The following is a 14,648-nucleotide window of genomic DNA, read 5'->3' as shown; positions in this document are numbered from 1 at the left end:
AGCTTACCCTTAATCGTTTCTATGCGTAAGACTGATCCAGTTTCAGACTCCGTAGAGCTCCAGAGGGTGGAGCGGTGATCTAGGCTTACAATGAAGCTACTTCGGGCACGTTCCTCATCCTCGCTAGTCTCCTCCAAGATTGGTTCCAACATTTGTCGCGAGCTAGATAGGTAAACAGCATCTGAAAGAAGATGAAATAAAGCCTAAATTAATAGAAGCGTTACACTGTTTGTGATATATAATGGTTTTTATGGTAGTACTACTACATGCCAATTTATATATATACATATATAAAACCAATTTAAAAATCGGGTTTGAATACTAATTCAGTCCCATTAGCAATTGACCACAAAAGCAGGATTGGGCATTCTTATGTTAACTGCATTTTTTAAAGATATTCTTTATTTCGGGAATGCTGTACTACTGATTTGGATCAATAGTTATAATTTGCAGTTAAACTTTTTTATAATCAAATGTTAAAAAGAAACTTTGCTAAAGTATGAATCATTTTATTGTTAAGGATAATGTAATTTTGGCAGTTAAAAACGTTGTTATTTATTTGTAATAACTCAACTACATGGCTCTGCTTGTTTTAATCTTCATAAATTTAAATAGTTTACTCTCAATATCGCAACACTCACCTTGCTCCTGAAAGGTTCCCAGAGTATTCCAACTTTGAGGAGCGTGGCCAAGATAGCCGGCCAGATCTAAATGCTCCATTTCATAGATAGGAAATCTATAAGCAATGTTACAACTTAGTGCAGCTGACAAGGAACAAATTGTACCCATAGATCGTCGTCGTGGCAATGCTAACTGGCACTATCGTCTTCCGCTGTCGTATTTAATTGGCAAATGCAAATTTGATTGAATCATTTCGTTTTTATATTCTTTATAAAGTGGTCGTTTTATTTCAAAACTTTTGTATGGGCAAAAGTGGCATCTGCAATAAAAATTGTATTATTAAATAGGTGGCACTATTTGTAATCGTAAAGCATAACAAAACCGCCCTTGAGTATAACCTTTTAGTGCCAACAGAACGTTCGGCTACGCCCAATTTGATATAACCACGAAAGAAAAGCCGCAATTAACCCAATGATTGCTCATTCGTTATTGTTATTAATATTTTGACGGTTCGAGCGACCCTACTGGGTATCTCGCCAGAAGCATAATATGTTTTTCTCAATTTGGTATTAGATCACAAGCCTTGGTGTTCAAACAACAACACGAGCTATCTATGTGCGAAAAACACAGACTTTTGAGAACACACTACAAAGTTGTATGGGGAGCAATGATAAGCGTTATCTAACTCACTAGCGACACGTCGTGAAGTGCCAAAATTGTGGGAACGGATCTTATAGAAAATTTAGGCACTATACGTTTTTGGAGTTCCCAAATGCTAATAAAAACATATAGTAGTGTGGAAAGTATGCACGCACAGCTTACCGGTAGCCGGAACCCCCTAGAACCGTCACATGCCAAAAAAAGGCGGGGAAAATGCGAGCAGAGTCATCGAATCAAAACACTGCACCAACCAATGCGCTGGAGGTACACTTTGGAACTAGCTAACGATACGTGCTTACTTACTGGCAGAGTAAAAGGTTATTGCAGACTCGTTGCCGAGGTAAGATACAAGTGACGGTGACACATTCGACAGTAAGACTTAATCAAATTTTAACTAGTTTCTACAGTTTTCAATTTCAAAAGAAGTCTTTAGACAAGTTTTTGAAAATATGCACCAAAAGGGGAAAAACAATATTTTCTTAAAATTGTTTAATTTGTCCTATTTTGACAAAGTAAAACACGTGAACACAAAAATTTTGGAAATATCTTTTTTCAGCATTCAATGGCAAGGTATGGGCGTAGTAAATTATGCTATTTATAGATATTCTTGACACACTTAATTTTTTCAAACGTGGTAGAACTATACTATATATATGTTTTGTGGCAAATAAACAAACAAAAAACTTCAAATATTATTCATTCTTAAAATGTTATTTCGGAAATATCCTTTGAAAGGAGCACAGGATTTTACGAAATTGGCAACTCTTGGTATTTGAAAAAAAATGGATTAATGTTTTTTGTGGGTGATATTAAATACATATATATTTATATTAAATTTTTAAAATTTATTTTTAATACACTTTCACTACCATGTCTCCTGAACCATATACCCCTCCAAAGTCTTGGTATGGAATACCTTTAGGTATTGAATACCTACCTATGATTTGGCAATTTGAATTTTTTATGTATGTATAGAATTCCCCTTCGCACACTGTCCTGAAGCGATCTATAACTACGTGGACTCCCGCCAACAGTGGTATGTATATGTGCAGTTGGAGATTAAAGAACGCAGGTAAATAATGATTCAGCTACGTGGAACCTCAGTGTATACGGATAAGATACTACTCAGTGATAAGATATTTCGTTTCACATTATCAAGGCGTTTGTTCATTGATACAACATAGACAAATTTCCTTTATAAACAAACCATTCTTAAATATAATCGTTTGGAGTAGCGATAAAAATAGGCTAGACAAGTAAGAAAATTAAACAAGGAAGAAAGTTAGCTTTGCAGCCGATGCTTATATAACCCTTGCAGAAATATATATTTTAAAATAAACTGTTGAATTTAACTGTGCATGAATAAATTATTTTAAAGGAAAATGTAGAAAAATAACTTGTTAAGGGAATCAAAAACTAATTTTAGTTTTTCAGTAATGTTTTTAACATTTTTAAATTTTACATTTTCAAAATATGATGAGCATGGATGAGCAACATGGCAAACGATTCCTACTGTAAAATATTAATATTCTGATTCTTTCGCGATAAGCTGGTCGCCCGATCACTTTCTTTTTAAGCGTGCTGATTGAGTAGTAGTTAACGTAGTAAAATGTTCTGAAGGTAGTTTGATCAGCCGTGTTAATCTCAAGAACTAAAAGAGCTGCGGAGTTTTTGGATCTTTTATCAAGCAAGTGCTGTCACGCACGCCATGTTAAAAAATTAAGTTTTATAAGTTTCAAAAGAATTTTTTCAGACAGCTCCTACAGCAACTGCATGATAGAAATGCATTTTGATCTAATTACAAACGTAATACGATGCTGTCAAAAATCAGGTGAATATTCTCCGAATATTCTTTTCTTTCACTTTCCTTTCTACTCTTTCTTTTTACTCTTCTTTTTTATTCATTATCAATACATACATACATACGTATGTATATACAAAATTAAATACATTTTTCAACAGTGTGAACGGAAAAGTTTTCGGCGGCTTGTGGGTTTAGCAATTTTCTGTTCAGAAGCGATTTTACAGTTCATGGCATCACAAACGTGGAGACTTTATTTTATTTTCTACACTACCTAATCTCTGATTACCTTTCATGCGAAACCAACGTTTACAAGCAATTGTTTGAGGGCTACATCTGCACATCTTGGGTGTGATTATCACATGCATATCTGAGTACATGTGTGGGTACACCTGTCATAGTGAGAGTATTATAAACTAAGCAAGAAAGAGCGACGTAGACGGGTTACTCGTTACAAATTGGGAGTGCGAATGAGAAGTACAATTTCTTGGCATATCAGAAATTGGCACAAAAATAATTAAATAAGATAATATCAACACATTTTTCGAAATTGTGGGCGTGGGAGTTTTGAGCGGTGTGCGGGCGTAAAAATGGGAGTGGCAAAATAGTTGACATACTGATAGAAATTTCCATATACATTTATATATAAACTTATTCATCAACCATACAAATAAAACTTAAGCAACAGCTTTTTTCTGCATCCTACTCTAGTACAAGTAATAGGTAACGACTATTTCGGATGCTAGCTTCAAACAGATCTTAGCATCCTTTCCGTTATAATTTCTTGTATTGTGTTGCTGGGAGCAATGAAAAAGAGCCAATTGTACCACAGTTAATGGGTTCATTGACTTTTTTCACTCGTTCACGCTTCAGAGCCTCTGAAAGTTTTTTCACATACATATTTCGGTATTGTTGTGGCCCTAGTGGTAATTGGCAACGTCCCACATTTTTAAGCATTAGGCCGAAAAGAGGAAAAAATTTCAAAAGCAACAATACCGAGACTAGCATACCCTTACTGATTGATCCTTTACCCAATTGCACGAAATGGAAAACGCCTTGATTTACGATATTCGAATCGAAATTTACGAATATTTTTTCATTTTTTTTACGAATATACATTTAATAGTAGCCAGTTAAGTTGCAAATATAATAGAAAAAGGTAAAATGAGGCGTTTCCGATGAAATGATCACAAGCCGCTCAACGCCCAAACTTTTGAATATTTTTTCTTGATTTGTATTAAATTTTAATTTGTCACGCCCACTCTAAACAGCTGGTTTAAGACATTTTTTATTTAATTCGTTTTAAATAATTGCGTAAAAAGAGTCTGGTGTTTAGTGACGAAATATAGTTTAGCATCTGACTTCACAATACACTATAAAAATTTAATCTTTTCGAACGAGCTTTATAAAATATTTAGTATACCGTCATTAAATCTCTAGCTTAAAACGCTAATGCAGTACAGTTGCTGTTGTTTTTTAAATGAGCAATTTCGTATAAAAAAATGTGCATGGGCCTAAAACAACTTGTGTATTCGCCTATACAAAATCTATTGCTCAAAATGGATAGTGGTCGTGTTTGTTGCTAAATAACTATCCATCGCGCCTTTTCTACGCAAATGTGTTGTACACATTTGAATAATTAGGAATTGAAATCGGTAGAATAGTTTTCGAAAAATCCATCAAAAATTAAGAAGAATTAAGAAATTCTGTTGTTGCTTAGACAATATACGCTCAAACGACGTTTTGAACGATATATTTTTTTTCATAACAGCATTTGAAAAGCATTTCGAGCAGTGTAAATACTTACATAAATTGAATTTGAAGTATTATAAAGTTTTACAAAGAACGAGTTGATCCAAGAATATATATACTTCATATGGTCGAAAACAGACCTTTTTCTCGGAACAGTGTTTTCCCGAAAAACCCCACTTCCGAAATTTGTAATGTCTTTAAGCTAAATCTTTCGAGGACAAAAAACGCTTTTGAGGATTTGAAAACATACAGTAGCTTACAGTAAGTTTGACCAAAAACACTAGAATAATTTATTAAATTTAGAATTTAGAACAAGAAATCTCTATTGTTTTTGGCTTAACAAAATAGGTTTGATCACTAAAACTATTAAATTGCATACAGCCAAAATTCAACAAACAACTGGGCATTTTAAATAATAAAGGACTTTGTTTAGGCTTTATACCCACTATTGTTATTAATTAGATCATAATATTTTTTAATTTCACTTTGTGAAATTGTTGACCAGGCTTCAACTTGGCTACCAAGGTCGCCAAATTGTCTTCCTCCTTTGTATACTCTCCAAAATGTGTTTGCAATCTTAATCAACTGATTTACGATCCAAAACAGTGTCATGTTGGAACGTCCATTGAATATGAACATAAATCTCAGAAATCTCAGAAATCGTTGGAAAAACCTTTTAAAGTACAGTGTTGTGCTCATTTGCGTTCATCTTCGAGGTGACAAACTGAAATTGGACCATGTTCCATAAAAAGATACGGCTTCCATATTCCATTCCATATAGTCTTTTCCTTTGCCTTTTTCAAATCGGCTATAGCTTTATCGCGGTCCTTTTATAAAAAACAGATAATGAATGCTTTAAATTGTAGAATGTAGAATGCAACTCTTTTCAACCACACGGTCCAACAAAAAGTGAAGTCAAAAGTGTAAATCCTATTCAGGTGACCCAAAAACAACGAAGATTTTTGCTTATGTTTTTGAAAAATAATATAAATAATATAAAATCAAAATTTACAGAACCAAATCTTTGCTATTTCAAGGAGGACTGTTTTCTTTGTAGAAAATTGGAAAAAGTCAAACGTATTCAATTAAGTGGTACGTAAGTTCGTAGCACAATCCACATAAAAAGGGTCATACATGTATCGGAAAAGACATAATTTATTCGGTTCATTTATTTTATACGACCATTCATATGGCAATAAAATTATAAATTTTTTAAAATACACATGTATAAAATATATACATCTGTGTACCTTGTTTGTGGATCGCTGTCTTTATGATATAGCTGCCATAGAAACAACTTTAATTTTTTAATTTTAAAATTATATAACAAATACAAATTTTGTATATACATTTTTCATTATTGTTGATGTTGTTGTCAAGTTCTTAAAAGTTCGGATACCCAAAGCACATAGCTTTTGTGGTTTTCCTTTTGAAATAACAAGGGTAGAACAAACGACGAAAGTGTTTTGGTTTTGGTCTTATTAAACATATCTCTTTTGTATAACTGTGTAAATGTATTTCCAAATAGAAAGCGGTGAGGCCTCTAAGAGCTTTCTAGTAGCAAATGCGATCAATGTGTTTACATGTATGCATATGTATATATTCATTTACATGTATTGTGTTGTAAATGCAGTAAATATTTTTAGTTATGTACAAATCCAAACTTATTTATTTTTCCGGCTTTAACATACATACATACATCTGTACATAGAAACGTATATAAAATAACAATAGAATGTTCAGTAGAAAGAGTCCTGACCGGTTGCGCAAGATGAAAAGCGCGACAACGAATTCTCCGCGATCTTCTGGTCACTTTTATAACTTTTTTCCATGTCTTATTTACAATGAGTTTTTTTTCTTTGCTATGCTATTTTGTTTTGTGCCCTCAATATTCACGTTAACACTTAGATACACTTAGTTCTCAAAACTACTGTAACGAAAGCTGGAGAAATAGGCATTGTTCATATGTATGTACCAATGTGTATATCCTATATACATCGTACATATATCCACAGACAAAATACATATGTAATTGGGGCGGCTACATATTGAAAAAGACCGCACGATTGCAAATGGCTAACTCGCAAAGACAACGCTCAGATAGAGACTGAATTGAGCGGAGCAAGGCTGTGAACGTGTCTTAGACTAAACGTGGCCGAGAGAACCGAGATATAGCGGAGACACGAAAGAGCCCCGAGAGAGATCCGTTTAAAGCCATGAGCAAGGCGAACAAAGAAACTGGTTGGAATACTTGCAGGCATGTTCCAAAACATTGGGAATACAAGAGGAATATCGGCTAGAGAAGGCCGCGACGAAAATGGCACGGACCCTTTTTATACCCCCCTAAATGGGTAAGACAAAATACGCAGTCAACTTTGCAATGTATGCACATACATATATATGTATGTATGTATGTATATATATCTGACATTACCGCTGCAGTGGAGCGGTAAAATTTGTGTTAGATGGGTTGAAAGCGACTTTTTCCGATTTTTTCTGTGCGAAATTTGTAAGCAAATTTGAACTAACAAATTTTGAAAATTTTTTAAAATATATACATATATTGAAATTATTCAATAATATACATACAAATATACGCAACGAAAGCTCTTAAACACAGAATGAAGAGGTACAATGTCAAGCGGATGAGAATGCATTGACAACAATTTAAATATACACATACATATGTATGTATGTCCATATATTATTTATATTATTTATAGTTTATACTAATTATTTGAAATATAAGTTAAATATATGTAAATGTAAGTAAAATGTATGTAAGTAATATTTGCAGACTCAGATTAATCAGATTATTGTTTGCAAACAAAAGCGCTTTTCTTGTATATTACAAAACAAATTAAAAGCTCCTGTAAAAGTCCTTGGCGACCAACATACGTATACATTTACATATGTACATATGTAGTAAACTGCGGGAAGACCTATTGTGAAAGTGTAGATATTATTACCGATCAGCGATCGGTATCTCTTTTATCGAAGGCAATTTGATTTTCTTTTAGTGCCTGGAGTACCTTTAATATACATACTTCCTTGGATGACAGTGACGAAGCGCACTAGAAAAGTATGCGAAGGCGACTATTATATACATATGTATGTATATTCTAAAAAAAAAAAAAAAAATGGTAAAAAGAGCTCGGAATGGGCCCATTTTAGTTATTCTATTTGAAGTTGTGCATAAAATCATAAAATTTCCAGCTAGTAGATGTGCGAACGCGAACTTTCATAGTTTTTTTGACATATCGATAGAAATTAGGGAATATGTAAAATGAAAAGCTATTACAAATTTTTAAAACTTTGAAGGCGTTAGAAGAGGCGGGCTCAAAGTGTTTTTGGTATAGCGATAGAAATTGGCAAAACAAACAATAAAACAAAGAATAGTCAAAACATTTTACAAAAATGTGGGTAAGGCAGTTTTTGCGTGTTATAGTGGCCATGACCAAAAATTGTTTGGCGTCTCATGAATCTGCATGTCTAGTCTCAACTCTCTAACTTAACATCTTCTTAACATCGAGGCGTTCATACGGACATACGATAATGGCAATGGATTATAAAAAAATAGTAACAAAATAACTGCCACGCCCACAGTTCTGAAAAAGCGTTGGAATTTTCTTTATTTTTTATTTTACGTGGTACCCACGTGGTACCCTGGGTACCGATTTCAAAATTTTATTCGGAAGCTAATTCGAGCGGTAAAAAGTTTTTTAATAGGTGCTGATTAACCGGGTATGTAATAGTCTAGGAACACGAATATGGCGTTCTCTCTAGATATAATTTGATGTCGGAATATATTTACATAAATTAATAATAATAATAAAATTAATTGCCTACTAACTTTTCTTATGCACAAAATATTACAAATGTGTTTCAATTTAGTAAGTAAATGAATTTGTCACATTTTTCAATCCTCAAGTCATTTTTGGAATGCATTTATTATTTGTGTGGCTACATTAGTTTTGGGACATAATAATTTAATGTTTATTTTAAAACACATAGGACGGTACTAGTCATTAAATATGTATATTTTAATTTTACAAATATGTCCGTTTTCGTTGTTTATTGTGCTTTACAAATGAAATACAGGAAACCGGGTCCCAGAATAAATATAACCATGAAATCAAATGTCGATTAAGTTAGTTGACATCGCCTAGCCAGGAACTTTTCTGTTGATCCGGAAATATCTACCTGAGCGTGGCATTGGCAGGATTAATTTGTAAATTGGGCAAGGGTATATGACCAAGATCGTCATCGTTCACCAATTGGGAATCTTTCCGTGTACGCCAAACTGGTAATCTAGGTCCCGCGTCCCGACATTGCCAATCGCCGGTCCTAGCGCAACGCTTAGCTGCGCTTCCAATTACGAAACATTTTTACGCGATATCTGTAGCTTTCCGTTATCCTGGAACACATTCCGCATAGACGCTATCTGCGATCAGGGGTGATCAAACGTTAGTATTTACACAACATTTGCTTTTGTTTTCCCTTTTGAAGTTCGAAATCGTTGTGATACGTCGATAGTTTTCGACGTAGGGGGTACTCCAGCCTTGATCACCGCAACCAGAGACGTAGCATGCAATTGCCGCAGACGAGTGACGAACATTAACATTCCCTAAGTGTTGGTTAAATGGAAGTTAAAATACTGGAATTGTATTGAATCACTTGGTGAAAGAAATATAAAATGCTTGTCATCACTTTCTTTGTCTTTTTTCTTACATTTTAAATTTTATATATGAAACCTGGAACGTTAAAAAAATGCATCTCGACTGATTTGTTCGTTTAGCTCTATCAAACTCACATTTCCGTTTTCCAATATTAAGTAATTTGAATGAGATATACCGTTTTTTTTGGAAAATAACACAAACTATACAAACATAATACCAATTAACTAATTCGCACATTAGTTAATTAAATATAATGTCCTCACTCGCTTTTATAATAAAAACAACAGAGAATGCTATAGTCGAGTTCCCCAACCCGCTACTCAGCTAGTGTGAATGCAAACGTGAAATTTCATCATTTTTCTGGGATATCGATAGATATTGGGGAATAAAATGAGAAAGAATTAAAAAATTGTTCCAAGGTGTGTCCGTGCCCGATTTGGCGTTTATTGGCAAACCGATAGAAATTTACACGACTAATTAAATTATGAAAATATATGCAACATTTTTTTAAAACTGTGGGCGTTGCAGTTTTTTGCGGCTTGTGGGCGTGGAAACATGGGTCAAAAAACTTACGCACCGTTTTTGTCTCTAGAATCTGTACGCTTCTTCTAGCTTTTATAGTTCCTGAGATCTCGACGTTCATACGGACAGAAGGACATGGCCAGATCGACTCGGCTATTGATCCTATTCAAGAATATATATACTTTATATGGTCGGGAACGCTTCATTCTGCCTACTTCCTTTGCATACTTATTAACAAATCTAGTATACCCTTTTACTCTACGAGTAACGGGTATAATAAATCCATCAGTTTACCAGGAGTAATTACTATTAAATAGAAACCGTTTACACTGCTCATAATCTTGTTATTGCATTTTATAATGTTTAAAGAAAGCTATCTATGCTTAAAATGGAAATGCAAATGAAAAAATAAATAACGCAACTAGTTCTCTAGTAGGATTATACCTAACAAGACGCAATATTCCAAAAACATGGAAATGCAATTCCAGTGTAAACGTCCCATTTCTTCCGCGTATACAGTGTAACAGTCACAGGACGGTCAAAACCAGGTGTATATATACATATTTTTTAAGCTCTATCACAAAATAAAGTTCCCAAAGCGCACTAACGCACAAAACATTTCCAGTGTGAACAGCAAGAGATAGAAGTTAATATTTTGCGTTATCTCTTTACCAATGAAGTTGTTCCGTAAACTCGAAATCAAGATGGTCTTGGTGTAAAAGGGGCTTCCAATCAAGTTTTTTGGTTTATCATCATAGACATGGTAACACTGCAAGTGAACATAAAAATCGAAAACTGATTTATTTACAATAAACAAAGGGGTTTATCGGGTCCAGCACGCGCATTTGCTGAAAACCATTTGGCCAAAGGTTCAACACAAATTCCATCCAACGACGCGGACTACTAGTAGTACCCGCAGCCAAAATTGGCGCTATGCCGTGCTGGTATTACGACAAAAAGGAGCTGCGGGAGACGCCCTCGATCTTGGATGGAATAAGCTTCGAAACGGAGCGGCGGTACAGAAAAGAAGGTGCTCGATTTATCATGGAATGCGGCACCAAAATGGGCTTGGGCCACAACACAATGGCCACCGGCGTTGTATATTTTCACCGATTTTACATGTTTCATTCGTTTCGGAGTTTTCCCCGATACGTGACTGCATGCTGCTGCCTATTCTTTGCTGGCAAGGTGGAGGAGACCCCAAAGAAGTGTCGCGACATTATTAAAACTGCACGCGGCATCCTTACCGACAATTACTTTTACTCGTTTGGAGACGACCCTAAGGAGGAGGTGATGACGCTCGAGCGTATTCTGCTGCAGACCATCAAATTCGATTTGCAGGTAGAGCATCCTTACACCTTTCTCCTAAAGTACGCTAAGTGTTTCAAAGGCGACCAGCAGAAGCTGCAAAAGATGGTGCAAATGGCGTGGAACTTCGTCAACGACTCTCTCAGCACAGTAGTTTGTCTACAGTGGGAACCGGAGATTATTGCCGTGGCTCTTATCCATTTGGCCAGCAAGCTAAGCAAATTCACTGTGCAAGACTGGGAAGGCCGCCAGCCACAGCAGCAGCGTTGGTGGGACATGTTTGTGTCTGATGTTACGATGGAAATACTCGAAGACATCTGCCACCAAGTTCTGGACCTGTACCAATCAACTCAAAAAGAAGCGCTTCAGCCGACCAGTCCGCCCCAAAAGCCACCAAGCAGAGCCGACAGTCCAAAAGCCGGCAAGCTTACCAATTCTACGGGTATTGGACCACTTTCCGTTCCCCAACAGCCGCCGCCCCCAGTATGTGGCAACGGTGGCGTGCTGGAGGTTAGCAACATTCAGAGCATTAAGTCCCTAGCCAGTGGCGTGCCAGTCATTGGTCCTAGCGACTCCCAGAATCTGTTACAGGGCCCAACACCTCCTGGTCAGCCATCCGGGTACCATCTTTACCATGCACCTCCACCGCCGCCCCCGCCGATAGTGCCTATGCCGCCGTACCCCTCTTCCGGCTGGGGAGTCCAGCAGACAGTGGTCGGACACTATAGCGGAAGCGCTGCACCACCACCACCAATGCCGCCTAGCTTGCCACCAGGATCCAGTGGATACTACAACGCCGGTGGGCGTCCATCGCAGCAGCGGTACTAGTAGAGACCTCTCGGTAGATGCAATAACAAGAAACAAGAAAAGAAACATTTGTATATTAAGACTAGCGAACCGTTCAGAATAGAATTTAGAGCGGGGATTTTCGTTCGGTTCGGTTCCGTTTTCTTTTTTGGTAACACTCTAGGCCCAATTTTGTGAAGGGGTATTTATCAATGATTTTTATTCCCTATGTAGAGCTAGGTTCCTTACCCTTTCACATGTACTTGTTAGCATAATTTTGCTGAAGTGATGTTTCCAAAACTGAATAAAACCAAATAAACTAAAGAAAAATATTTTAGATATTGGGGCGACACGTTGCGACAAAGCGGAACGTGCGTAACGGCGAATTTTATAACAGTGGAAGATAAATGTGTCCATACGGTCCCTTACCTTGGAATTCAACATATATTAGAATAAATCTAGAAGGACTTCTGACGAGCTGGATCTCCCAACAGGAATTTGTTTATTCCTACAAAGCCCGGATATATATATATATATAATATAGCAATTTGCCTTATTACATCTTAGAATGATTAGGCAAAAAAGCTATGTATCTTGACTTTATACTTTATTCTGGGACATCGATAGTTATTGGAGAATATAATAAAAAACAAGTGAGATTTCTATTGTCGAGTACCCCACTATCAGATACCTAGCTCAGCTAGTGTTAATGAGAACGTAAAATTTCATCATTTTTCAGGGGTATCGATAGATATTGGGGAATAAAATGAAAAAAAAATTTAAAAATGGTTTAAAAGTGTGGGCGTTAGCGTTTTGGGCGTTTTGTAGGTGAGAGAAGGGCGTCGCCTGGGTAGGGCAGGGGGGGTTTTAGCTGCCTCCCCCTGGACCTTAAAGGAATGTTCAAGAAATTTCATAATTTGCTGCCTATCACGTAACTTCCCGTTGTTTGTTTACACCATTTACTATTCTTATTCTCTTAGTCAATCTGGCTCCACTTCTATCGATCTGCTTTCCATACATAAGCTGTTTTCTAGGTGCATTCACTAAGAGTTTCCAGTGTTGGAAGATGAATTCTACTATTTGCCACTATTTGGGAGTCACCATTACATTCTGCTGTCAATTGTCTGTCTGGTAGCGCTCTTAGCCATTCATGCGAATATTTATATGTTCGCTTATTAACTAACAACTTCAACTCGTATCGATCACCATCTAGTACATTAATTACCTGAAATGGGTCTTTACATTTGGGGTCAAGCTTCGTTTGATGACGCTCCTCGTTTTTCAGTAACTCATGATCAGCGACTTTATACCGAACTACTTTTGCTTTGTTTTTATCAAACCTTTGTCGTACTGCCAACCCAAAAGGCCTAGCTTCTCTTCCTATCAGCAATTCCAAAGCACTTGCTTTAGTGACTCGATTTGTGGTACAATTCATAATTAGCTGGATTTCTGCCAACGCGTCTTGGCATGATCGCTGAATTGACATTTGCTCTGCTGGCACCTGTAGCTATTAAGTCCAAACAATCTTTTTTGTTGAACAAAACTCTCGGAACTTGTTGCTGGCAAAACTTCTGCCTTGATCCGCTATAATACGACTGGGAACTCCAAAGAAAGACATACTTGACTTTACAGCTTTAGTCAAGATAGCAAGAGTCAAGATGCTGTTCGGCTAATAGCCAATTATCTGTTATTGTCGCCAGATCACCACGAACTTTATCTACTTTGCTTATGGCACTTGAAACTGTGGGAATCGGATTTCGTGATAAAAAATCCACGTGAGCCATTTGGCTACTCCTGCGATATTCTACACTAAAGTTTCAACGAATTGCAATCAGTATACACAACAAATTTTGTACCGTGCAAATAATGTCTAAAATGTCTTACTGCATTATAGACAGCTAGCGTCTCTAACTCATACGAGTGATATTTGGCTTCTGATGTTGACGTGCATTTGCTATAATATTCGACTACTCTATGTTTCCTTCTATTTTATGCATGAGCATAGCGCCGAAGTCATCTGAACTGGCATCAGTATGCAATTCAATTGGAAGCTCAGGAATATGGTCAATACGGGGTCACATGTAAGCACTTTGATAATATTCTGCCGTATCTTCTCGTGTTCCTCCTAACAAACAAAAGCATTTAGGTTAGAGGTTAATTGATTCAGTGGCTTCATCTTCTCTAAAAATCGTGGAACAAATTGTCTGAATTACGATGCCAGACCTATAAACTTAATATAAACTTAGCCTTAACTGCGTTGCCGAGGTTGGCTGAGATAAAACAGAAAGAGCTTCTATCTTACGAGAATTTGATTTAATTTCTCCATCCTTGATGTAGAATCCTAGGTACTCTATACCTGTATAAGGAAATTACAATTTTTTATTGATCGAGAGCCATGCCTCTGATAACGCTTTTAGCACTGTATTCAACCTCTCCCTCCTTTATACTCGCAACTACCAGCACATCGTCTATGTGAGCAACTGCATAGGAATAGGCTATGAAAAATAGACGACGCATTC

The 14,648-nt window shown here is 36.4% G+C and overlaps 2 protein-coding genes and 1 long non-coding RNA gene across 12 annotated transcripts in view; 2 read left to right on the top strand and 1 right to left on the bottom strand.

Moving 5' to 3' along the window:
- LOC6733122 overlaps window positions 1-9,412 on the bottom strand; it is a 34,185-nt gene extending 24,773 nt beyond the window's left edge. For 8 of the 10 annotated variants that reach the window (XM_039298641.2, XM_039298645.2, XM_039298646.2 and 5 more), the window contains exons 1-3: window positions 6,534-6,968; window positions 642-940; window positions 8-181 (exon numbers count right to left, since the gene is read on the bottom strand). In XM_039298641.2, the coding sequence (XP_039154575.1) occupies window positions 8-181; window positions 642-789 (322 nt within the window). In that variant the 5' untranslated portion in view covers window positions 790-940; window positions 6,534-6,968. Of the gene's footprint in view, window positions 1-7; window positions 182-641; window positions 941-6,533; window positions 6,969-9,037 lie in introns of those variants that run through there. The other 2 variants (XM_039298643.2, XM_039298642.2) reach the window with 2 other exon arrangements.
- Window positions 7,055-9,543, top strand: LOC120285833. The gene is made up of 2 exons (XR_005545124.2): window positions 7,055-7,185; window positions 7,855-9,543. It is a non-coding gene; the product is annotated as an uncharacterized LOC120285833 (long non-coding RNA).
- A 1,228-nt stretch (window positions 9,544-10,771) lies between these two features.
- Window positions 10,772-12,453, top strand: LOC6733121 (cyclin-K). The gene has a single exon (XM_002080162.4). The coding sequence runs from the start codon at window positions 10,969-10,971 to the stop codon at window positions 12,169-12,171; it is 1,203 nt and encodes a 400-aa protein (XP_002080198.1). The 5' UTR covers window positions 10,772-10,968; the 3' UTR covers window positions 12,172-12,453.
- Window positions 12,454-14,648: the final 2,195 nt, after the last annotated feature.

This window comes from Drosophila simulans, chromosome 2L (assembly GCF_016746395.2).
Source record: "Drosophila simulans strain w501 chromosome 2L, Prin_Dsim_3.1, whole genome shotgun sequence".
Classification (NCBI taxonomy): domain Eukaryota; kingdom Metazoa; phylum Arthropoda; class Insecta; order Diptera; family Drosophilidae; genus Drosophila; species Drosophila simulans.
The sequence above is the reverse complement of the archived record's forward strand: the minus strand, read 5'-3'. Positions and strand labels throughout refer to the sequence as shown.

Excerpts from the sequence above, each read along its gene's own strand:
- LOC6733121 (XM_002080162.4), top strand. The coding sequence starts at position 10,969 with ATGCCGTGCTGGTATTACGACAAAAAGGAGCTGCGGGAGACGCCCTCG.